The 26851-nt window shown below is 46.4% G+C and overlaps 1 protein-coding gene across 1 annotated transcript in view; it reads right to left on the bottom strand.

Annotated features, from left to right (window-relative positions):
• Nucleotides 1-23020, bottom strand: part of KCNK13 (potassium two pore domain channel subfamily K member 13) — a 147995-nt gene extending 124975 nt beyond the window's left edge. Inside the window, exon 1 of the mRNA XM_006278476.3 lies at nt 22668-23020. Coding sequence (XP_006278538.2) covers nt 22668-22995 — 328 coding nt within the window. The 5' untranslated portion in view covers nt 22996-23020. The remainder of the gene's footprint in view (nt 1-22667) is intronic.
• Between the last annotated feature and the right edge of the window lie 3831 nt (nt 23021-26851).

The following is a 26851-nucleotide window of genomic DNA, read 5'->3' as shown; positions in this document are numbered from 1 at the left end:
CTGCTTCCTGCCCCATCTGCCACTGTGCTGCTATTCCCCGCCCGATTTACCATGTGCCATATACACAGGTTAGCTATGCTATGTGGGTTGGTCAGCCCTGCTTAAGCTACTGTATATGTGCTACTGCCCACCTCTACTGGATGGAATCAGAACTGTGGAACACTGGTCACATATAAATATACATTTGATCTGGGATAAGTTTACTCGTGAGTAAATGCTCCCTAGCAGGCATCAACACATACAAGGAAGCAGGAGCAGATTTGCTGCTAATGGCAGCAAACTGCACCCACTTCCTGGGACCTTGCAATGGGCCCCTGCCACCACCACGGGGAGCTTTAGGCTCCCCCTAGGCATGAACAACATTGGGGAGGGGTGGGGGGGGGGGTGGTGAGTGCTGACCTGGGGTTGGCGACCACCCGCAGACACTGCCAGCAGTGTTAGCAGCAGCCATCGCTGACCGCCTGCAGACATCGCCGGGGGGGGCGGTGCCGAGAGGCAATGGCCCCTTTTCATAGGGGGTGCACCGCCATACTCAAGGTGTGCATGTGCATCTGCATGTACCCCCTACATGTCGCTAATGCCCCTAGGTGTGCTGGCAGGAAGCACTAGGCAAGTGGGGGGCTGGGTAGAGAACAAGCTGGGGCACTTGTTTCTCACTCAGCTCTGCAAATGTGGAGCTGAGCAGGGAACAGGCTCCCCAGTCTGTTCCCCACCCAGCTCCATGCTCATGCTCATGGAGCTGGGTGGGGGAACAGGCTTTATCTGTCTCCTTTATCTCCCAGTGCCAGTTCCATGACTGCGGAGCTGCCACTGGGAGACCCTTATAGCCCAGGGTCATAAGGGCCATAAGGGTCAGCTCCTCAGTCACGGGGTTCCCAGTTCCAGCTCTGTGACTAGGGGGCCAGTGTTGGGAGACCCTTATCTCTCAGTGCCAGGTCTGCAGTCATGGGGCCGGTACTGCGAGATCCTTATTGCAGAGCTAGCGTTGGGAGATAAGGGTCTCCCAGCACCAGCTCCAAGACCCCAGAGCTGGCACTGGGAGATAAGGGTCTCCCAACCCCCCACTCCCCAATTCTAACAGCAGAGCAGGGGCTGAGAAAGAGGGATCTCCCAGTCTCTGCTCCCTGATCATGATCTCCAAGCAAGGGACTTGGAGCTCCCTGCTGCCAGAGCAGGGGGACATAATCCCTACCAGTGGCGAAGCCCACCGCAGCAGCAGGCAGCTCCCAGGGGCAGGGCGCAATCTCCCATCCCCTGGTGGATGGCTGACCGAGAGCCTCCCAGTCAGACATCTACATGAGCGCTACTGCACTATTACTAATCTATAATAATAATAATAGGCTTATTCTTTTTTATCCGGAGAACTGATTCTGCAGAGCGGGCAGGCTCCACTGAAGGGAAAAAAAGTGTGCGTGGGGGGGATGGGAGGGAAGAAGGGCCTGCTTCCCCCCCCCCCCCCCCCGAGCCTGCCTGCCTCTCCCATGGCCAGGGGGCAAGCTGCTGGCAGGCTCTGATCTGCAGTGGGACCCGGTATATCCCCCTGTGATGTCAGGTGGGTGCTGCCCGAGGGGCGCTGCCACTGCAGAGGTAAGCACCAGGGTCCCCCCCCCAACCACAGCTCAGAGGATGCGTGACCAACTGGCAGCTCGCTCCCCAACTGTGGGAGATGCAGGCAGGCTCCAGGAGAGAGAGAGGAGGAAAAAAAAAAAAGATCAGGCCCCTCACCGTTTTTTGGGTTTTTTCCCCTCAATGGAGCCTTTCCACACGAGCTGCTGTTGGTTTGCGCAGCCCCTGAGCTGCGAGGGACCCCAGTACTTCCCTCCCCAACGGCAGTGCTCCCCAGGGCCACCTGGGCAGGGTGCTAGCTGCGTGGGTGCAGTCCCAGCTGACAGGCAGCACCCACTGGATCCAGTGGTGCACAGGGCACTGGAAGCCCAGGCGTGCTCAGGGAAGCTCAGGCTTGCCAGGCTTCCAGTGCCCTGTGCACCATCCCTGCTGCCTGGGAATGGGCTGGCTGCCTTGGGAAGCTGGGAAGAAGGCAACTGGATGTGCTGGCAGCCGGAGAAGGTGCCAGGAGTGCTGTATGGGGCACTGGACACCCACCAAGTCTGCGCTTCCCCGAATATGCCTGGGTTTCCAGCACCCTGTGCACTGTCCCCACTGCCCTCTCTGGATAGGGCCCTTGTACACGAGCAATATTGCTACAATCTCCTACATAGCAAACTAAAATACACGGGATGTGTTTTACTGTGCTATTTTAAGAAGTAATTTAAATCAAAATATGCCGCTGAATGTGTACACAATTACATAGTTAAAAAGGGCAATTAAACCACTAAAAGAGACAGTTTCCTCATGTGTACAAGGGGCCTTAGTCACATGTACAAGGGCCCTCTTATTCTATGACTATAAACAAGTCACAAGGTCAGACTTTTGACAAAATATGTATTTATATTCCTAAGCTTGTGTTTATACATGGACAACTTTATGTAGCTTTTTCAAGGGTGAGAAGTTTTGATTCTGTTAAAGTATTCAGTCAAAGGATATTTTTGCAATAAAAATGTAATCATAAATGTTTTGTGGGTTTCAGCTAGTCAAAACTAAATTTGCTACTTGCGTTTGCAGGTAGCAAATTTACTCATGATTAACAAAGTTTAATCATGAGTTAATCATGCATAGCAACTGTGCACATGAAGACACATATGCTTACTGTGCAGTAAACTACACTACTGCACAGTTAAGCATCTCGTGTAGATGCACCCAGCGTGGCACTGGCCACATTCTTCTATAGAAAGTGAAGATTCCTAGGTCCAGAAGCCTGTTCTTTTTTAGCAGTTGCTGAGAAGATTGGAGTAGCTCTGACAGACAGAAAAGGGCAGGGGGAATACAAAACATGACTTAGAGTAAATTATTAATGGTTATTTTAATCGTAAATAGTTTTCAAAAAAATGAAACACAATATTTTAACTTGCTGCTGTGGATTTTTTGCTATCTTCTCATTTATTGTTTTAATGTGCCAAAATGGATTCTTCAGACTTCTAGTGTTTCCCTATTTATTAATTATAAAATTTCAGATTTTTTCATTGAGATTCTTATTAAAAGGTTTCACACTTAAGATGCTTATCATGGTTTAGCTCAGTGCCTCTTTAATATCCCGACCTTGAGAGATGGCAACACAAACAAAATTGATTTAAAAAAAGTCAGTCTAGCTGCATTTGTAACCAACACCATCTTCTGATATACTGAATTTCCACGAGCCAAGACAGCTGAAATATTTGCCAAAGGCTTTACTCTACTGTCAGAGTTTGCTGCTGGAAATCAATGTGGGTCCTAAGTCACTTATATACCATTGAATATCCTTTTTTTAAGAGGTCTACATATGGTCTTGGGAGCCTAACTGTAGCCTTCAATTTTGTAAAATGTTGGGCTGTATTTATGAAAAATTTCATGTAACTTTGTTAATGTACTGAAAGTCAAACTAACTTTTTGCTATTAACACTTGAGCAGTATGGTTTTGATGTAAAAAGGGGTTTATGCCTCTAAGAAACAAAAATGAATAAAAAATACACTATTAGCTACTGATGTTGCAATTACTTTTATACATGCTTCAATTTAAGCAAGTCAGCAATTCAGTTGCTTGCCTATTCATATGAGTAAAATCGTGTGTCTGTTTAAGAATTATAGCCTTTATTTTCAGTATTTTTCTTGTTTATAGCAGTTTTTGTAAAACTCAATTTAGATAAGGGACCAGTAGTGGCATTCCAAACCTGCCACCATTTATAAATCAGTTGATTATAATTTATGATAACAATCTGTAATAGTGTAAGTTTAAAAATGATTTTTACAAAACCTGTACCTAATTGATATACATGATTTTTAATCAAGTAATACAAAACACAATTTAAATCATTCCACCTTTGCAACATGACAGTAGAGGTATCTCAGCTGGCTATTAATGCTATACTCTGCAATCATAACATTCCTTTTATGCAACAGAAAACCCACCATACTAAGCAATTCCAATGCATATGAATTTTTGATCATATGGTATTTTACTGGAAGCTAGTACAAAGCTAGCAGAGAGCAGATTTAGACTGGACATTAGGAAGAACTTCTTCACAGTTCGAGTGGCCAAGGTCTGGAACGGGCTCCCAAGGGAGGTGGTGCTCTCCCCTACCCTGGGGGTCTTCAAGAGGAGGTTAGATAGGCATCTAGCTGGGGTCATCTAGACCCAGCACTCTTTCCTGCCTATGCAGGGGGTCGGACTCGATGATCTATTGAGGTCCCTTCCGACCCTAACATCTATGAATCTATGAATCTTGGAGCTTCCAGATCCATTCTGGGCCCATTTATAAAACATCAATTGATTTACATTTTATAATTTGCCAGTATAGCTTCACTTCTACAGTATTTTTCCAGAAAAAAAGCTACTATTCAATAAACTAGGATCCTTTAAGACAATAGCCTGATCCACTGGACAAATTAAGACTTCCATAACCAGAAGGTAACTTAATCAAATTACTGTTTGTCTTTTTCTGTCCAACTCTTCACACTTCAAAGCATATCTAATGGTGTCGGCACTAATTAGGCTTTTGCTTTCAATTAGAAAAGCAATTTGCCCTCCAGGAAATAGGTAAGTCTCGTACTGTATAAGCTCCAGTCAGACAAGTGATTTATCATATATTCCATCATGTGGCATTAATCTGCAGCTCAGACTGGCACGTGCTACTCTGCAAGCCAGGTACCTTGCAAATGACTGATGCCTTACAACAGGGCTGTCCGGCTGCTAAACTGGTGGGGGCCAAATGCCCCACCAGTTGCACCAGTGGGGGCTGCACAACCACAGGCCCCCTCAAGGTGCATGCTATCCCAAACCCCTCCTGCACTAGGCGGGACCCCCTCTGCCCCCTGTCCATTGCAGCATACTCCTATGCCCCCACCTCCAACTGCTGCAGTGCTCACCCATGTTGTAGGCCTCCCCTTGTACCCCATTGCACTCCTGTACCCAGCCCTGCTGCTGCACTGCATGCATACTCCTCGCCCCACGTACACGGCACCAGGCTTGCTCTTTACTTACTCCTTGGGCTGCAGATGGGCAGTACAAGTCAGAGGAGGGAGGAGAGGCCTGCAGACTCCAGCTGCTGTTGCAACTGGAGCAACAGGCAGAGTGGTGGCAAAGCAGGAACCTGGGGGCTCCAATTTAAACTCTTGCAGACTGCCAGTTGTACAATACTGCCTTAGAATACAAGAGGTGTCTAGGTTCAAGGTCACAATACAGTGAGCAAAAAGTTCAGATATGAATCACTGTTACTCTGTGAGGTGAACTGCTCAGTGCCAGGGCATCATATCTCTGAAGGAAGCACCCACATTTACCCCTACTGAAGTGACTGATATTCATCTCTTAGTCTTATTAACAAGCCCATCCAGGCCTGTCCTATCAGAGCACTAGTGTGTCTCCTCATGACACAGCTACAGGGGGGCTCTGGGAAGATAGGCATCCAGGGGAAGACTGATGGAACTGTGCTGGGGAGGCAGCTGAACCAAGAGGTTAGGGTATATTTGGAATAAGCCAATACACACCATAAACTTCCTTGGCCTCAAAGGCTAGGAACAGAAGTTACACAAACTGGTTCAAGTGATCAGAAACTGGCTGAAACCTGTAACAGAACAGAAGCTCAGTGCACATAAACCAGTTTCAAAATGGCTGAAATGGATTTAAGATAAACCTGGTTGAATGTAGTATCACACTTAACTGATTTGGGTCAAAATGATTTATGGAACTTCTGTCCCAGACCCCTTCCTGTTTTAAGTTAAACCAGAGTCCCCCAGCAACCCAACATGCTATCCAGCCCTGGGCTGGGCTGTGTTATCTGCTCCAGAGAGCAGGGCTGGCCCCGCCCCTCTGCTTCCTAGCTGGAACAGTGAGGGCGACTGGCAAGCGGGGGGCGCAAGCCCAGCTGGGGATGCAGCCTAGTCTATGGAGGGGGTGAGGGGGAGAAGGGAGAGGCTTCCCCCTCCAGGCAAACCCCAGCTGGGGTCTGGGGCCAGGGATGGGGGTTAAACACTCCTTCCCCTGCTCAAAACTTACTGCTGGCTCCAACTGTAGACTACAAATCCTAGAGGCACCTGGAAGCAGGAAGAAGAAGTGATGAGTAACACTGCAGAGTCCTGCTGCTGTAAGTCTGGACTCCAAACCCCAGAAACCTCGGGGGCAGCAGAAAGAGGAAGTGAATGCATAGCCAGATAGCCATGCTCTAGCACCCCCCAGCTTCTGGCCTGAGCCACTGCAGGTGTGTAGCTGCATTTCCTGAATCGAAGGTAAAGGTTTGTTCACTTCTGTTTCAATTTAATCTTTGCAGCTTAAAAGTAACCTGCAAAGACTGAATCAATTCAGCCTCAGGCTTTTTGACTTTTTGTACTTAGCCAAAATGCCCTCCAATCTATAGCAGTGAGTTCATGTAACAAGCTTCAAGTAACAAGTTGTGCAGTGGAGGTTTCAAATATGGTCCTGCCTACACTACGCTGTCTCCTGTCTGGGTTGTAGACTTTCATATTTGCAAATTGGACTTTAACCTTCCAAAGAGATGGTTTTACATTCCACAGTAATATTTTGTGGACACTCGAGAGTTAGCTTTACGTAAACTTTACTAGGCTCTTTACAGAGACAAGGTTGCTACCGAAACATTTGAACAAGTTCCAGAACAAGTTATAAATGTTCAAAGCCCTGGTGAAGTTCGTTATCATTAGACATTCACATAAGATCAAGAGCAGGTCTCGTCTCAGAGAGTTATGACAACTCTCACATGGCTTGTAAAAAATATAGTTTAGCTTTTAGTGAGTGCTCCAAGACATTTCTGTTTAACCTTTAAAACTATTTTAAAAGTCAGATGTTTTCAGCCAAGGTGGCTGGCCACTCTTTCTAGGTATTACAAAGGACCCTTCACCAATATGATGAGGACTTTGGTTTTTAGGGAGACAGTGTTGTAGGGGAGTGTTTTGTGTAAATATTTCTCTATAACACACACTCCTCATGCATGGAATGAGCATGGCTGCATGAGGTGCCCACACTGGACCTTCCCTGCACACTGGCCCTGGTGCCATGGGGCCATCCTGTGGGCCCAATCTGGACTGGCCATGGAGCCAGTATGCAGGGCCAGTCCAGGGGGTACCACATACAGCATGCACCCTGGATAGGCCCCTTGTGCTGTACAGTGAACATACCAGACCAGTCCCATGCACTGCATACAGCACACGCTGGTCCCAGTCTGGGGGCCATGCTGAGCACAGTGAGCAGGGCTTGCATAGGGGGTGTGTGTTACATGTGGTGCCCACACTGGACTGGCCTTGCACACTGACTTTGATGTGCAGGGATAGCCTGTGGGCTCCTATCTAGATTGGCCCCAGAGCCAGTATGCAGGGTTGATCCCCTGTGGATGCCTCGTGCAACATGTGCCCCAAACTGTCCTTCTGTGCTACATGCAGCATCTATGTCACTAGGTCCAGCTCTGTGCAACACATTCAGCGAGTGCCAGACCAGCTCCTCCCACCATATGCAGCACATGAGGCTGGGTTTGGGGCCAGTGTGTGCCTCATGCACCACATAGGGTTAGTTTGAGATCCACAGGCTGGATAGCAGTGCTCCACAGGCCAGATCTGCAGTTTGTATCTTTAATACCCCTGTCCTAAACCAACAGGGAAAGCAGATAACTTGGTACTTTGGTTGTCTCTACGCAATTACTGGAGAGCATGGTCGTTTCAGTGATAGAGTGGTAGATTTAAACAAACATAATACATTATTTTGAATCTGGGAGATTTTCCCCATCCAATACCACCAAAGGAATTATTATTAGCATTGATAATGCCCCTGCCTCTAGAGGCCTGTTTGTACTGCAACATATTGGTACTGTTGGCAAAATCATTGCAATGTGACTCATTAGTAAATTGCCTTCGTCTGTTGTCCTATCCACTCTCAAACTACATTTTTGCAAACACTATGTGGAGTGTAATCCATTTAAATAATTAATCTGGGATTTTAACACAGCTCTTTAATAATCAAACATGTTCTCACAATAACTATGCTAATAGATGTTTATTCAACCACTGTTACACATGTCCCCTTAACAAGTAAATAGACCTAAAGCCTGAAGAAGGCCTAGCACACCACAGTAGAACTCTGCTAAGATGGAAATGTCATAATTCTCACCAAATATTTGCTGTCTTGTTCCATGTAAGTTGTTAAATTGCACCTGGTAGGCAGCGACAGGCAAAACAGATTTGGAGTTAAAGCACTGAACTAGGATTCAAGAGACTTTGGAATTCCTAAATCTGTCACAAACTATGTCTATGCAATCTTAGCCCAGGTTTTTAAAGGTATTTAGCAATACTCTGATCAGTACCTCAAAGTCTAAGTGTCTTAGAAAACTAAACTTCATTTTCAAAAAGGATTTATGTATTTCTAGTGGGATTTTCAAATGCATTCTGGTTTGGGAATAAAGTGCCTAAGAAGGCTTTGAAAACTCTCTCTATATAAATACCAAGTAATTCTTGAAAATGAGATAGCCATCTGAATCAGACCTTGCTATGTTGACTGGGATAATGCTTAGCTCATTTTAAAAGTCTGGGTCCTATACTCTATGCCTCTGTTGCCTATCTGTAAATTATTTGAGGCAGGGGACCCTGCCTGACCATGTGTGCAAATCCTCTAGCACAAAAGAAGCCTGGTCTTTTTTAAGACCTCTTGGCATAGCTGTAATATGAATTAATAGTTGTAGTGATGTGCATGACTATGGTATCCGAGTGCCAAAATGAGTTGCTGCTACACCCTTTCAACAAATATTTAATAACAAAAGACAAGCAGTGAGGTCTAGTATTTCTTACAGCTTTATTACTTACAATACATGCTACAAAACCTCAACTATTATAAAATATATTATCAGAAAGATTTAAAAAGAAGCAAGAGTGATCAAAATAATGAGGTGCTGAGAAAAGTCCTCAGCTCCTGGCAGAACCAGGTTTTTCAAGGTAAAAGATCCTTTCATTATGTACGGCAGGTTCATTATGTTCCTCAGTTTTTTCACCCAGTCTTCTCTCTTCAGTAGCACCTGAGATATTGTTATACCTGATTTCATGGTCCTAATTAAATGTGTCTCAGTGCGCGATTGCTTCTATTTTTAGGCTTTTTAAAAGAGAAATTTAATTTGAGGTGTATGCCTAACAGGATAACATAATTGCATGTCAAAGTCTGTTTCATCGTGACAGTATAATGCCCCTGTAACACACAGAACAAAAAGCAAACAGCCATGGATTTCCCAGGGTAATCTGTATTCAAGCCTCAGTTTCCATATTAAAAATCAATAATAAAAATGGCCAAACAAATGATGGAACAAAATGCTGTTTGTATGTCCAAAGTTCATCCCCTACTGATAGAAGACAATAAATAAACAATACTGTTATAACCCCAGATATCAGAATGCTTTAAACAAAGAACCTAATTTTAAAGGGGGAAAAAGTGAGGCACAAAGAAGGTTAAAATATCCAGTAGAGGCCTCTAAAAGTTGACTGTGTCAGTGTCTGGGTGGCATATCATCATCTTCACAACATCTTCATGTATCTTCTGCCTATTTTTCAAGGACAGAGCATCTATATCTCCAAATGAAGTCAATCAGATCTGTGAACTTAGGCATCTCTGGAAAACTGAGCCAAAGGCACCTGAATTTGGGTACCTACAAATGAAGTCGACCAGTCTTTTGAAAACTGTGGCCTAATTTACTTGCCTAAGGTCACACAAGGAATCAGGAGGTAGTAAGGTAACTCAGATGTCCTGATGCCTAGTGCATTGCTCTATCTACCTTAGCATTCTTTCTTCTTTGACATAGGTGGACAGTAGGACTGTGCAAAGCTTTGGTTCGCGATTCAATTCGGAAAAGATTTGGCCCGATTCAGAGGCCGAATCTCTGAATCCGTATTGAATCGCTAGAAGCTTAAAATCTTACGAATTGATTCGGAAAAGATTTGGAAGAGATTTGGTGATTCAGAAGGCAGTCTTTGAGGGGAAACAGAAACTTAGAAGAGGGAGGGGGAGCAGGGAAGGACTGACATCTCTAGCTGCCCAGTGAGTGTAATTTCTCCCTGAGTGTTCTTCCAAGTACTGTGCCTGGGGGAGGGACATAGAACTAGCATAAAAGCCTCTGTCTGCAGGCTTTCTGTGCCTTTTGTGAGCTGGTTCTGAGCAACAGCATCAGAAAGGTACTGGACTGGCCTGGCTTCCCATTCAGTTGCCTGCTCCTTTTTGTTCTTAGAAAGGATTGGATAGGATATAGCAAGTTTTGCAGGTTAGCAGCCTGAGGTGCAGGGCCCCAGAATGCAGACTCTCCCTGCACCTATCTCCTTGACAGCTGGCAAGCTTTGTGGCTGCAACAGGGCCTAGCAGGCCTGCAGTTTTCACCCCCCTGTGCCTTAATACACACAGTCACCTATGTCACGAGTTTTGCTTGTCAGCAGCTTGAGGTGCATTTTCCCAGAAACCCCTGCACCTATATCCTTGAAACCTGGCAGGCTTTATGCCCTCAGCAGGGGCTACTGCCCCTGCAAGTGTCATCTGAATCAGCCAAAAAATGACAAAGTTATAGATATTTAATTGATTCCCAATTACATTCTATGGCCGAATCTCCAAATCTCTCTGAATCGGCGCCAGATCTTCCAAAGCCAATTCATAGTTTCATAGTTGGTAGGGTCAGAAGGGACCTGAGCAGATCATCAAGTCCGACCCCCTGCCATTGCAGGAAAGAGTACTGGGGTCAAATGACCCCGGCCAGGTATTCATCCAGCCTTCTTTTAAAGACCCCCAGGGTAGGAGCCAGCACCACATCTCTTGGAAGTTGGTTCCAGATCCTAGCCGCCCTGACAGTGAAGTAGCGCCTCCTGATATCTAGCCTGAATCTACCCTCTGCTAGCTTGTGACCATTATTTCTTGTCACTCCTGGGAGTGCTCAGGGGAACAGCACCCCCAGAAATGCCTGCTGGTCCCCCCTGACTAGTTTGTAAACAGCCACTAGATCCCCACACAGCCTTCTCTTGTGGAGGCTGAACAGGTTCAGGTCCCTTAGCCTCTCCTCGTAGGGCCTGCCCTGCTGACCACTGATCATGCGGGTGGCCCTCCTCTGGACCCTCTCAATGCTGTCCACATCCCTCCTGAAGTATGGTGCCCAGAACTGGACGCAGTACTCCAACTGCAGCCTGACCAGTGCTGCATTGAGAGGGAGGATCACCTCCTTGGACCTACCTGAGATGCATCTGTGGATGCATGACAAGGTATGGTTGGCCTTCCTGACCGCATCCCCACACTGTTGGCGCATGTTCATATTGGCCTCAATAATGACTCCAAGAGCCTTCTCTGCCTCTGCACTGACAAGAAGGGAGTTCCCCAGCCTGTAGGTCTGCTGCTGGTTCTTCCTCCCCATGTGCAGTACCCTGCGCTTGTCAGTGTTGAAACCCATCCTGTTCTCTTCTGCCCACCCCTGTAGCCTGTCTTAGTGTCATCTGCAAATTTGAACAGGGTGCACTGTACCCCTTTGTCCAAGTTGCTGATGAAGATGTTGAACAGTGAGGGCCCAAGGACCGAGCCCTGCGAAACCCCACTGCCCACATCCCTCCAGGTCGAATAAGACCTGTCCACCACCACTCTCTGGGTGCGGCCCTCCAGCCAGTTAGCGACCCATCTGACTGTGTAGGTATCAACACCAGTCTCCTCGTTTTTTAATGAGAATGGGGTGAGAGACCGTGTTGAAGGCCTTCCTAAAGTCCAGAAAGACTATATCCACAGCGACACCTGCATCCAGGGATTTGGTGATCTGGTCATAGAAGGCCACCAGGTTGGTCTGACAGGACCTGCCTCTAATAAACCCATGTTGGTTGCCCCTAAGCATAGTCTCCCCTGCTGGCCCCTTGTGGACATGCGCCAGGATAATTTTCTCAAAAAGCTTCCCCAGGACCGAGGTAAGACTAACAGGCCTATAGTTTCCTGGGTCCTCCTTCCTCCCTTTTTTGAAAATAGGAACCACATTGGCCCTTTTCCAGTCCTCTGGCACATCGCCAGAGCACCAGGAGTGCTTGTAAAGCCATGCTAGGGGTCCCGCAATAACCTCTGCCAGTTCCCTCAGCACTCTGGGGTGGGGATTGTCAGGACCTGCTGATTTAAATATGTCTAGTCCCTCCAGAAGTTCCCTGACTAGGTCCTCGCTGACCCTACGCCTGGGTGTGCCTCCTACGGGACCTATGGTGGTCCCAGTGGGGGGATGACCCGGTCCCTACTCAGAAAAATGGAGGCAAAGAATCGATTCAGAAAAGCAATCCAAATCTCCAAATCAAATCGCTGGCCTCCAAATCAGCTGAATCTGAATCCGAATCGAATAGTTCTCTATTCGCACAGGCCTAGTGTTTAGGTCCTAGAATATATTTCTGGTTGCTGAACCCAAAAGAGTCTGACAGAATCTGTACCGGGGTGGGCAAAATATGGCCTGTGGGCTGTCTGGCCCACCAATTGATCCTATTCAGTTCACCAGCCACTGTTGGGAGCCTGAGGAGGGAGGGTTGCGCTCCAGGTCGATCTGTTCTGCTGCAGTCAGGCCTGGGCTGGCTGGCGCAGCATGCAGGCACCTCCGCCCCACCCCACCTGCATCTTTTTCCCCTCTTCTGCTCAGCTTCCTGTTGGCACTGCAGCAGCTCAGTCCTGGCACTACAGCTGCCAGCTGTTAGGGCCCCACACAGGACAGGACACAATGCAACATAACAAGTAGATGTCCCACCCGCCCGCCTGCCTTCAGGCTGTTGGCAGCAGCTGGCAGGCCAGATAGGATCAAATGGCATCTCCTTGCCCCCTCCCCCACCCTCAGCAACTCACCAAAACTCCATAAGTGGCCCTCCAGCCCAAATAATTGCCCCTCCAGCCCAAATAATCACCCACCCCTGATCTATGCTCTTGACTGAAAAAGCTGCAATAACTATCATACAACCCAATGCAGGTCAAAAGATCTGCCCAAGGCCACCTTTGACTCTATAATCCGACAACCCCTTTCCCATTTACAGCTGGCTCAACTAAGAAAAGCCTTTTGCACAAGCCCAGAGGAGGGTTCAAACTCATGCCTCTGGAGCCATAACAAAATACCCGAAGTATTCAGCCATCATGCAACTCTGGTAGGTAGTTCTGTGAAATGTTATATTTTTAAGGCATGGTATAGTTTCTTGGTGATATAGATTACTTAATTAAATACTTTAATTTCTTTAAATAACAGTAAATAAATAAGTTCAAAGCTTACTGAACTTGAACAAGTTCAGGGAAACCAACATTTTTGGAGACCTGAGATTGGAACAAGGCCATACGCCCACAGGGAGCATGACAACTATCTTAGTTAACCTTTCTCTGCTCCTTCCTTCTTGGAATCCGCATCATTTTGACTTTTCTGCTCAATGATCTTTGTTGGGGGCTTTCATGCAGAAGCCAAATTCCCAAAGGAGAAGGTTTTACTGGAGTGAATAACCTGGAGGTTTGCCAGAAACAAGAGGCAGAAATGCCTTTATCAAAGCCTCTTTAAAATGTCACATATCTGTCTCATTTGAGTTGCAGGACATTCACAGAATAAAATAAAATATTCATCTGCTCATGTACTTTCTGTCAAGAGCAGTCAATAGGAGAGAGGGTAGGCGAAAAGAGAAAGAGGGAAAGGGAGACTGATTACCTGACTGCTCACTCCTGAGGCACTTTAAGACTGACCATCAGAGCAGTAATAAAACTTACACAGAGAAAACTAAATTTATTCTTACAGATGAAGAAATCTGTTGCCTGATCTCACTGAGGATGCTGAACATCCCAGGGTAGTGAATCCATGCTGCTGCCAATGTGGGTTGTATTTAAACCAGTGAGTAACAGGAAAAACTATGCATTGTAGTCCCTATACTACCGATTCCTATAATTCTTGGAATCTTGGCATGAATGGAACTAGAAAAGACGAAGTTAGATCAGACTGAAGGTATTTGCTTTACATTACACATGCTTTTTCACTTGAACATCCCTGCTTTGTTGTACTTCTAACAGAGCCCAGCATGCACTGCAGTTTTAAAACAGATCTTCTGTTCCTTGCTAGGACTGTCATATTGTATCTCTGCTTTTATGCAAGCATTTTATGCCCCATAACAGCAGCGTTTCTGCAAGAAATGAAGTAAACTCTGCCAGGCAACTCATACAAACAAGCCCTTCAAAGACTGGGAGTTCTCTGTCTCAGACTCAGCTCTTACAGCTTCAAGTTATGTGTAAACCTAAACTACCAAACTAGAAAGCAAACAGGAACTTGCAGAGCATAAGAAATGAAGTATCCCAGTCAGGTGGGAGTCGGCATATAATCTGCTTTTGCAGGAGACAAGCACCAGGAAGGCAAGGCACAAGTGGGATGAATTAATGTCAGTGCCAGAGTAATATGAGTAGATATGACAAAAGTGGAGGATTTTCCTACACAGAGAGTTGCACTTTAAAGGCTTTTTGACCCCTTGCTAGCAATGTCAGGAAGGACAAGAAAAGTAGTATAAGCAGCTACTTGTGGGAGTTGTGATTGTTTATATGCCTTTTTTCCTTCAGACAAGCCGCTCTCAAACTTCTTTGGGTCACATACTTGTATTTAAATTTGTTATGCTGCTGTGTACTCCTTTGATTCTGTGTTATGGATAATAAAATAAAAATACCTTTATGTCACTACAACCACACTATAAACTCTCCAACAACCTCAGAGGTATTATAAAGCTGTTCTTCATTCTTCTTTATTAATATTTTTTTCCCTTCCCTTTTCCCATTCCTCTATCATATAACCTCCAAAAGTTTACTGTAGCCTCAGGGGTACACAGGCTTCGGCTGTAGAATCACTGCTTTGTCATCAGTCAAGGCTGTCCTAGTCTGGCAGTGATTGAAAGTTAATTATATGGATGGCTATTTGGCAGTTTCTGTAAAACAAGCTGACTGCATTAATACAGTGCCAGACAAGTACCCATGTCCCTCAAAGCACCAGGCCTGTTGGTATCCTTGTTAGTAGTCTCAGTAGAGATACCAAGGATGGGTGTGGAAACTAAACTACCTCTGCCTTAGTAGCGGCCTTCCACAAGAAGAGCTAAGACCTAGTGGTACAAAAGCATTTCTCTGTCTGTGCTCTGTAAATACTGGACATTTAAGCCTTCAGGGATATCATTTCGCCAGTACTAAATTCACTTTTAAAAATTAAATACAATTGTTGGTCAAGGGCCTGTGATGTCCTTCCATACCACTTTGGGCTTTGGGCTTTTTCCTGTAAAGTGTCAGAAGAGACAAGAAAAATTACATTTTCTTCCCTTTCCCCTTTGCCAGCTGTTTGCATGTCAAGCCATCCTTCTCATTTGTCGCCACCTCTTTGGTTATCTTTTTTTTTTCCACTGGCACTGAATAGGACTGGCCATTATTATTTCCTTTGTAGTTGGGGTTTTAAAACATCTGCTGAGTAAAATATTTTTATCTTAATTACCATAATCTTTATGGGGCTATAAATGCAATTTCTGCATTATTTCAAGGTGCTGTACTGCTCTTTGTACACCATTAAGGCCAGTGTGGCTGTGTCCATCAGTAAAAGCAGTTTCTAAAGAACCAATGGGTAAAAAAAGATCAGTTGAATAGTTCTTGGCTTCCTTGTTTTTTATGCGTCTATGCAAGATTTCTCCAGCAAATGTTCCATTGTAAATTACAGATTCTTCATCAATATTATTCACATACTCGAGAATGATACTTACTTTCTGCCTGTTCATGCTGCATTGTTTTTTTCCATCTAATGGCAGTGACTGGCACACTATTAATTATTACAGCTAAGATTCCACTGAAACCTTCTCTATTCTGCTATTTCTATTTGGCAGAATCCCTCTAGTTTTTCTAGATAAGGTAAGAAATCTCTGAATGCCTACATAACTTGTTATAAAGGGAAAATACATTATTTGAAAAGTGTGCTGGGGATCAGTAAATTGCGTCTGATAAGCAACAATAGGGAAGAGTAAAAAGCAAAAGGAATAGTAGCTGCCCCAGCAACCCAACTGGAAGTGGCACATGCAAACAGAAAGAGGCTCTGTGAGCGGGGAGCAATCCTGGCTCTCCTCCATTCAAGTCAACTTGTGAGACATCAGGTAATCTATGAGAAATCCATTGCTCTCAAAGAGCCACAGATAACAGCTGACATGCCAATAATGTCAATTTTCCTTTTATCAGTGCCAATCCAATATGGACCAATATCTCAGTGCACCTCTCCCCAGAGTAGAATCCATCACCCTGAATGAGACACGTAGGCTCCTTGTCCAGGGCTTAGGGAGATTTTGGTACCTCATAAGGGGATCTAAAACAGCCAGCACACCGAGCAGAGCGTGGCCTAGAGTTAACCAGCTAATAGGAAATGCTGTGCACAGACAGTCTGAACTTTTCCCTTTCAGGTTAAATCACCTCACTCAGGGCTATGGAGAATTGCCTCTGTTCATTTGGGATTCACAGCCTGAAGACCTTTCCTGACAATAGAAGCCTGTATCCTTTCCCTAAAAGAAATGAGCAAAATTCGCCTCTATTTTTTTAAAACACAGATATCTTGTTAGGGCACTCATCTGAAAGGAGGGAGATTCTGGTTTCTCTTCAGATAGCATGCCATTAAGTAGGCTGCTAAGGTCATGCCTCTGACCAGATAGACTCTTAGGCTGTGTCCAGATGAGCACAACCATGCGGTATGTGGAGCCATAGACACATATGCAGAACCACATACCGCACATTCAGGTGTTCTCTATGCTGCAGAGGAGCAGCATGGGGGAGGGGGGTTGGCCCCTGGATATCCAGGGGTCAAAAAACCTACAGAAATAAAAGCACAGTGGCACCTGGCCATCTGGAACCGCGCTGCGGCTGCCAGCCAGGCTCCATGTGGCAGGATCGTCACTGTACAGCCTTGGGAGGCCCAGGACCTCAGGTAAAGCTGCTGGGGGCAGCTAAGTGCTGGCCCCAGCCTCCCCTACTCCATCTGGGGTAACTTGCCGCAAGCCAGAGGGCACATGGCACAGGTGTTTCCTGAGGACAACTACTGGCAGCACGAGGTACACTACTGTTAGTTGTCCACGGGAAAACAAACGTCCATGCATGTATGGATGGGGTCTTAGGGGGTCACACTGCCCTACCTGCTCCCTGATTACTCTGGGAGCAGAAAGTTTTCTGTTCAAGTGGAATCCTTCTTGAAATCAGTCGGCCCACAACTTATCTTCCCTTCTGTGTTTTGTGACAGCCTCACAAAGTAAGATATAGATAGAGAGGGGTGGCTCAGACTAGCTGAGTGTCACCTTCACAGTTGAACCTAGGCAGAAGTAAAGACATATCCATTTCCTGACTGGCTGTTATAGAAAAGGTAGATACCACCAGCACCACTGTTTCCACTCTTTTTAAAGGCCAGAATAACCCCTGATGGTTCCAGATCTTTCTGGAAGTTAGGTGCTTCTTCTGAGGCATCTAACTTCTGACGCACCATGTTGGACAGCTAGGTGCTGCACTTAGGATTCTGGATCCTGCTCTGGGGGCTGACTTTTAGGTTCCTAAGTTTTATTGAATCTACCTCTTGTTGCTGGGGGCTGGACAAGAGCTAGGTTTGCACTGTAAAAATAACAATACGGACTTTATAGCAGCCAAGGACCTCAAAGAAATTTACAGCTATCAAGTATCTTTACCACCCCTGCGAGGCAGGGAAACAGTTTTGTCTTCACTGCAGAGGTGCATAAACTGAGACAGAGAGTTGAATAAGTATTTTCTCTAAACTTAAGCATAGAGTGAGTGGCAAAGCTGGAACAGTCACTGGGTGTGCTGACTCAAAGAGCCTCACTCTAACCAGGGAACCGAACTGCCTGTAGAAGTGCAGTTTTTTGAAAGGGTGACAGAGAAGAGACAGAGGACTCCAGGCCCTAGAAGCAGAAAAATCTAGCGACTGAATGATGAAAACAATTAAAAGCAGTCAGCCCCAATGTGATCAATCAATTGACTGTGGTTTTACATGGACATCTCTGCTATTCTCTCAGGACCGATTATGAATCTGAGCTTTCCATTGGCATCCATTACAGTGACCAGCTTCTGTTCAGTGGCCACATAGTGAATCAAGGAAATAATCCAGTAATCCATAATTGTAGTGGTCCAGTAAATATCAAAACGAACAGTTGTCTCCCTGGGCAAGTATCTCCCCTTACTTATTATTGGTTTTAAATTGGTGTTATCACCATTCATCCTAACACACCTTACATAGGTATGAGAAAAAGACGTTGTCTTCTGGTGTGGCGATTGTAGCTGTGTTGGCCTAAGGACACAGGCAGACAAGGGTCTTTGGATAAATGCGATATCTTTTATTAGACCAAGTAACTAGTTGGAAAAAATGTTCTTTGCAACCTTTCAGGCACAAACCCTTCATTTACCCAAAGACCCTTGTCTGCCAAGGTTTTCTTCTAGAACATATAGGCACTGTCTCCCCCCACCATCTACAACTCCATCTGTTGTAACATGGTTCCACGTGGCTGTTTCCGATCTGTTTCACTTTACATGGGCTTCTGTCTAAGTAAACAGGAATATTTCCTTATAGGTTGCTCTCCCCAGACTGAAGGTGCTCTTTCTTTTCCTTTTGTGCCATATGCTGATCTAATGCTCAGGGGTGCTCTCATTCTGCTTAGCAGCATACTGTCCTCAAAAGGAAATGTTACTAACAGGAGCCTTGGGTCATGAATCTGGTTGCCTAATCTCTTTCCAGTTCCTCCTTTTGGGTTTCACATCCTCCACAAGTGTGCTGCAGCTGCTTACAAAGAGGAATGACACAGAATGTCAATAATTTCTCCAGAAAGGGTTCCTTGCTTTTATGAATAAAATCACCTCATTCTCTCCTCGGTCAAGAGCATGCACAGAAAAGGGAAGCTCACTATGTGTGTGCACTATGCTAGTTTGATGAATTATTTCCTTCAGGCCACAATATGCCGAGATATTTTTTTCATTTAATTTTCAGCTAAAATGAACATTTCTTAATCAAGATCATGATAGTGGCTCCAACTGGCACATTTTAAAGGATAAATAAAGAAAACACGTCCCTTTTGCTCCATTAGACAACAGTATTCAGAGGGAGACTTTGTCATACATAAAATCAGGAGACTATCAGGATAAAAAATACAGTTAAAAATCAGAGCTTGATTCAATGTGCTTTGAAGTTAACAGAAGTCTTCCTCATGGCTCCAAAGGGCAGTGGGGGGAGAGCCTAAGAAGTACAAAAAATATCACAATAGTTTCAATCTTGTGGGGCATTCAGTGTTCATTTATTTCAGTGGGAAGAGAAGGTGTACAGCAATTTGCATGACCTAGCTTGAAGTGCGAGCCCCACAAAAGGATTCAGGCACATGAATCCAGTATTTAGATCTTTAAGGCCCAGCTAGCTGATCTAATCCTAGAGATTCCTGATGTCTCTAGGGGTCCAGGATCTCCCTAGAAAAGTTTCCAAGGCACCTAAAATGTCTGCTCATGAGTATGTATACAACCACCTAAGTCTTGAAAATGCTGAGCAGCTGGAATTACTTAGTTATCCCATGCAAACTGGAACAGCTTCAGAACAGACTAAGAATACCCCAAGCTTAAGCATATCCCACATGATTATGATGAGGGTGTTCTGCTGAGAGATGGGCAATATGAGTTCAGATCTCAAAAAACTGGAGAAGTCTCCTGCACGACAGGTGAGTTTTTAAGAACTAGATTATTGGATGAAAGAGGGCACCACCTGCTGCTGCCAACCTCCTTTTATGGGAAATGCAGGAGGAGGGTTCATGGCTGAAAATAGCCAGCAGAGATGGAGCTTGGAGTTAGGCAGTTATCTTCCCAAAAGGCACGGGACATTTCATACTGGTACCCAGTTTTGTAGATACCATATCTCAGGTGCCTTGTTCTCCACAGGAATTATGCAGGGGGCTGCAGTACTTAATTCAGGAGGAGACAAGGTGCCAGAAAAATTAGGAGTTGTAATTCTAAGAGCTGTGATGCCTGAATGTTAAATGATTAAAATGAAAAAAGACAAATTCATTATTTTCAGCAATTGTGCTGTTTCCTTTTGCATTTGGGAAAGGAAGGAAGGTTGGATAGTTTCAGTTAGTCTATAGGCCCATTACTCTTACCGCTGTCCTGGGGAAGCTCTTTGAAAAAATTATCCAGGAGCACATCTGTGAGGGACCAGCAGGGGGGATGATGCTCAAGGGCAACCAGCATGGGTTCATTAAGGGCAGGTCCTGTCAGACTAACCTGATAGCCTTCTAAGATCAGGTCACAAAATCATTGGACGCAGGTGTCGCGGTGGATGTAGTCTTTCTGGACTTCAGGAAGGCCTTTGACACTGTCTCTCACCCCATTCTCATTAAAAAGTTAGGTGACTGTGGCATTGATGCCTACACAGTCAGATGGGTTGCAAATTGGCTAGGGGGCCACACCCAGAGAGTGGTAGTAGATGGGTCATATTTGACCTGGAGGAATGTGGGCAGTGGAGTCCCCCAGGGCTTGGTCATCAGGCCCATACTGTTCAATTTCTTTATCAGCCACTTGGACGAGGGGGTGAAGAGCACCCTGTTCAAATTCACTGACGACACCAAGATTTGGGGTGAGGTGGGCCTCCTCCCTGCTAATGCCAAAAATACTTGATTGTATCCTTTTTTAGATGCAGTACATTTAAGCTATTGACTCTACAGCACTGTTTCAGTGATGTCTAAATGACATACTCATCTGATTTATTGACAGGGAGAAATAAATTGATTCACTGTTGCTCTAGTACAGTGGTCTTCAACCTTTTTTCATTGGAGGTACAGACCTCTCTGGAAATTTTGAATGGCGTGGACCCCTTTGAATTGTAAGTGTGGCTATTCACATACTTTTGATTGATTGTAGTCATCTTTCATGGACTCCTTCAACATAGTCTGCAGACCCCCAGGGGTCCGGAGACCACAGGTTGAAAACCGCTGCTCTAGTACAATAACACAAAAAGTTTGGCTACAGGGAAAGAGTGATAACATAACAAATTAAAAATTTATATGACAAATAAGGTTTAATTTAATTAGGCCTATTTCTTTGATAAAATCAATAGCTTTTGATGCTAGTATAAGATATTGAGTAAGGAAAATAAACGGACAGAAGTAATATACCTTAATGAAGACCAGCCCTAAAAACAAACAAACATACAAACAGGATGACCTGGTCCATATTTCTAGTGAACAGCTCAAACTTTATCTATCTGTGTGAATTCAGAAAGCAATCAAGGTACTGGGGAAGAGGAGTGAACAAAGTAGCTGTGTAACAGAAACGAGCCGTTTGCAAGCAAGGTCAATGGACAGCAGGGAAAAACGGGCTTGACAAAGTTACTGGGCTTCTATCATACAAGAACTCTATATGAAAGAACATAGTGAAACAGAGAAACAGTAACCGTAGCATCCCTTACGAACAGGTACTGCGGGACTGGGTTATACTTTACAGTCCTATTTCAGAAAAGCAGTGAAGATGCATGAATGCAAGACATGAGCTGATGTCTCTAACTCAGATCTGAAGAAGAGGGAACACTGAAGTCTACATTATATGAAGTAAAACAGAAGCATTAAATAAGTCTGATGCCCATCAAGCACAACGAAGTTCATCTGAGAGTTAAGAGAGTCAGTTAACCTTAGAAATAGGTTTAGCACAATCCTCTGACGGTTTCAAGCATTCAGTGTACCAGGGGATGACTCAAAGCCGCTGTCTATGGGAAAGCTGTTAATGGCTGTTCCCTGAGGAACTGCTGTAATTAAATAATCATTCCTCAATAAATGCATCATGCTAGAAAAAGTAAAACCAATTGCATCTGGAGACACCGTTAGAAAGATGCAGTGTCTCACTTGTTGCACTGCTAAATGAACACAGGGTGAGGTCACTTGTTGCTTCTTGTGTTTCACATCTAACTAAAGAAAGCTCTGTTTCTCCACTGCTCTTGGCTTTGTGCAGCAGCCCACCCACATCTTCTGGCTGGTGCCCAGACACCCTTCCCTGTGGCTTCCATATCAGCGCAGTCCTTCCAGTGTAGTGCTGCCATCAGCCCTTCTGTGACCTCTATTCAGTAGTCTCCTCCTCCACCCCCGACTAATCCAGGCACAAAACAAGCCACATCACCCCCTCGCAACTTGCTGATCCCGTTTCAGAAAAGCAAAGGACACGATGGATTTGGAGACCCAGGTGTGTACAGCTACATGTCCAGCACAGCAGGAGGGGCCCCACCACAGGATCACACTTTGGCCCTTAAAATCCGGGAATCCAGCTCACCCCAAGCTTGAGTTTCCTCTAACAGGGTTTGGCCAAACCTAGGAACCAAAGAGCAGGGAAAAAACACAAAAGGCTACGCTTGGGGTTTGGGTGCAAAACCTTCCTCTGCGCGGTGTGCGCCCCCAGCAAGCGACACCGGGGGGCGGGAAGCGGCTGCTCGGGACAAGGCTGAGGGACGCGCAGCGGCGGCGGGGAAGCCTCGCCTCGGCGAAGCCCGGCCCCGCCCCGCCCCGCCCCGCCCCGCGCGCCACGTGCCGGGGTGTCCTCGGCCGGGCTGGTGCCCCCGGCAGCTCCCTCGCTCTCTCACCTATGGTGGAGACGACGGTGCCCACGAAGTAGAAGGCGCCGGTGAAGTCCCAGCGCGGGCGCACGGCGTCGGCGCGGATGCCGGCCAGGCTGGCCGCCTCGTAGTCGCGGAGCAGGTCGCGCAGCTCGGCGCGGCTCAGGTTGTGGCGCCGGCTGAAGTCGTCGAGGCGCTGGTCCCAGCGCGCCTTGGCGCGGCGCTCGGCGGGCAGCTCGAGGGCCGAGAACACGGCGGCGCCGCACAGCAGGTAGAGCGCGATCAGCGCCGCCAGCAGCGCGAAGCGCGCGTTGTCCTCGCCCGGCCCGCCCGGGCCCGCGCAGCGGCACGCCATGCTCCGCTAGCGCCGGCGGGGCTCGGCCCGCGCCCGCCCGCCGCGCCCAGCGCGAGGCATGGCGCGGCGGCGGCGCCCGGGCTCCGTCCCCGCGGGGCGGCCCCCGCACCTCACCGCGTCGCGTCCCGCCGCACCGCACCACACCGCACGGCAGCCGGAGCGGGGCTGGGCGGGCTTGGGCTCAGGCCCCCCGCGGGCGCCGCTCTCCTCCTCCGGCCCCGGCCGCCACCTGCTGCTGCCCGCCCCTTCCAGCCCCGCCCCGCCGCGCCCGGCAGCGGCGCGGAGCCCCCGGAGGCGAAGGGAGGGGAGGGCGAGGAGCCGGGCGCCGCCCGCTGCCGGCGGGACACGGGGGCGCTGCGGATGTGCCGCCTCTGCCCGCTCGCCCGCGGGTCCTGGTCTCGGCAGGGGATGCCCGGGCACCCGAGCGCTTCAGCGTGCCTAGAGGAAGAGGCTTGGGGCAGGGAGCAGGGCACGGGGCAGCCCCCTGCTCGCCGGGCCGGCCTCACCTGCGCATCAGCAAAGCTCCGCAGGGACGTGCTCCCGCGGGGCCCAAGGAGGGCAGTGCGGGTCGGAGCCGGAGCCGGGTCCAAGGACGAGACAAGTCTTGGCTGGGAATCCTGTCTGGAAAGAGCAGGGGGAAGGAAGAGATGGAAACAACTAAAGCCAGGAATAGCGCGCACTTATTACCGAGCTGAATTGTAGTTTAAAGCGATTAAGGTGTTAGAAGTCAGACACCTGAGGTGAGGAAAAAGAAAGAAAGATTTTTTTTTTCCCCAGTGGAGGGATATGACATAGCTTTTCTTAAAATAGCAGCTCAATAAAACACTACTACCACGTTTCACTTTACATTTTATATTCTATACTATTTTCTTATGTGTCATTTATATGGCACTTAATGTGCACTACCAACTTCGGAGAGTGTTTACAAAGACAAAATTCTTGGTTTTACTGAAGTAAGAATCTCACAGAGATTTTAGCCCACTGGCAAATACTTGTGATCTTATGAATATAGAACTAGTCAGTAAGTCTGATTAATTATAAAAAATCAGAATGCATTGGGTTCATCAAGGACATATTTTAATAGTTGGCATTTTCTACTACTATCACCTCTAAATGCAGCAAATTATAATGCTGTTTACAAGAAACATACGTGTATAAAACACATTCATGCTGAACGAGACTCAGCAACTGCTTTGTGAATAAAGGAAAATGATTATGTCACCTAGATCCTACCAGTCTTGGGGAGTCTATAAAAAAAGATCAGCAGGTTCAAACTGTAAAATTTTGATCCAGTGTGAAAGCGTAGGGACCCCTTTGGGCTTGGTATATTATGTTGAATCCCTGGCCATGTATCTTTTGCACTTCTGGCAAAAAGTGCTGCATATCTACGTGTTTTTCAATGCTAAGTTTTACTTTCCTTCTCCTACACTTAAGGAAACAGACAAAGAATAAGTAACTTGCCCAAAGTCACGTAGCAACCAAATGGGAGTCTGGAGCAAAACCTACATTTACTGATATCTCAGTTTCTTCTTGGCTTTCATAACACCTCTGAATAGCGAGAAGTCAAAACAGACTGTGCTACAGATTATTCCCTCCTTATTATCTTATTAGACTAAAAAGAGAGAATGTATGAAAAACAAGCAATGTTGATGGAAAGTATAGTTAGCATTAACTGACCACAGATCAGATGCCAGTCATATACCAGTCAAGATGCCAGGTGCCAGCATTAGCCAACCAAAGATCAGATACCAGACAAGAGCTTAACAGTGTCAGCACCAAATGATGGTTTCTTGAGGGAAGAGGAAGGAGATGAGGCAAGAGAAAATAATTAAGCCTGAGGGGAGGTGTACAGCACCTTCATTAAACTTCTGCCAAAAGCAGCACATGCTCAGTAATGGAAACCAACTATGAAGTTCATTAAATGCAGCCATCACTGTGCATGACTATAAAACACGTGACTCATATTGGGTAAACATGCTGATGGGAACCTTTAAAAAAAAATTATTATGAAATTCTACAACAATTTCAGGCCAACAAAACAATAAAGTACCAAAAGAGAGAACATGCTTCCTTCAGCTTCTAAAACTTCAACAAAAAGGATGGACAAAACAATAGAACATTTATACATTATCCCACCATTCCCTCCTTCCCTAAATTCCCATTAATCCAGGGGCCTGGATACTTTTGTTTCTTAATACCATATTATTCCCTGTGATCATCCTCCGAGCTCATCTATTAATGCCTATCACCCCCTATCCCATATATGTCCTGTCTTAGCCCCTAGCACTTTTTCCTAGCCGGCCCCTGGTCTGCAGCTATAGTTCTGCCACATCTCAAGCCTCATCATCTTTTCATCCTCCTAGATTGGGGTGGCCAACCTGTGGCTCTAGAGCCACATGCGACTCTTCAGAAGTTAATATGCGTCACCTTGAATCTTTGCACAAGCACACAGTGACCAGCTTCCAAAAAATTTGCTTCACAAATGGAAGCTGGTCACCATGTGCTTGTGCAAAGATTCAAGGAGATGTATATTAACTTCCGAAGAGCCTCAGGATGGTCACTAGGGCTGTGTGAAACAGCATCATTTCATTTTGGCTTCCGCTTCGCCGTTGTGACAGGATGGTGTTCCATTTCAAGTTTTGTGTCATTTTGAAGCACTGTTCTCTTTCATTTAGTTGAAACTGTTTTGGCACTGTTTCAATGTTTCACCCATAGGCTATGATAGAGAAGCACGAAACTGCCTGTAACTTTGTCACTTTGTGGCAGATTTGGATGAAAACAGCAGGAATGGTAGCCTCTTGTGAGGGCATGAAGCCTGCCAAGTTTCAAGGAGATAGGTGCAGGAGTTTTTGGGAAACTGTACCTCAAAGTCTTGAAAGCAAAACTTGTGTCACTTGTAAGTATGAAGGCACAGGGGGGTGAAAACTGCAGACATGGTGGCCCCTGCTGAGGCCATGAAGCCTGCCAGGTTTCAAGGAGATAGGTGAAGAGGTTTCTGGGAAACTGCACCTCAAGCTGCTGACAAGCAAAACTCATGTCGCACGCACGCATGCACGCGTGTGTGTGTGTGTTAAGGCATGCCCTCACTGGTGCTGGGGCCTCTACACAACATGGTAGTGTGCCCCAATGAGGCCTCCTCCTCCCCTACAGCCTTCCAGTCCACCACTTTACATGGCAACAGGTAAAATAATAACTTAGTGAGGAGCGGCACAGTAGCACCAGCGGCATCTCAGGCTGCCAAACTGTGATAGAGACTTTCTTTCCTCTCCTGCAGGAGCGTCTTCTCCAGCGTGTGTGTTAAGGCATTCTTTCACTGTGTCCTTCCCCACCTCTTCCCCCTCCCTCTGCTTATGTTCTGTTTCCCTGCAGGCAAGCCCAGGTTCAGCTTTGAAACTCAAAACATTTCGACTGCCCTCGTTTCATTTTGAGGTTGTTTTAAAGCCCTTCTTTTCGATTTTGCTGTTTCGAACTCGAAATGAGTCGAAACAGTGTTGAAACGAAACAGCCGGTGAAATTTCACACAGACCTATTGGTCACCCCTGTCCTAGATCTACTAGGTGTGCCCATGCTTCTCTTTTCCATAAAGCCACTGCTTTCTCCTTACCTAGTTTTCTTGTATCCCACCAGCAATACCATCCCTGTTTGCTCAAGCCCTAACGCAAGGTATCTTCTACACAGAGTTCCAGTTGCAAGACTAGTGAGTTTCTTGCCTTCCACAGTGCCATGCGAAAGCTCACTACAGCTTTTCATACTCTTTCTGCATCCTTCCTCTGTGCCCCAGGACCATATTCCACACAGAACTGCTTCTAGCATGAGTTGGCTTTTAGCACCCAGTTACTGTAGGAGTTTCTCTGCC

Source organism: Alligator mississippiensis, chromosome 2 (assembly GCF_030867095.1).
Source record: "Alligator mississippiensis isolate rAllMis1 chromosome 2, rAllMis1, whole genome shotgun sequence".
Classification (NCBI taxonomy): domain Eukaryota; kingdom Metazoa; phylum Chordata; order Crocodylia; family Alligatoridae; genus Alligator; species Alligator mississippiensis.
The sequence above is the reverse complement of the archived record's forward strand: the minus strand, read 5'-3'. Positions and strand labels throughout refer to the sequence as shown.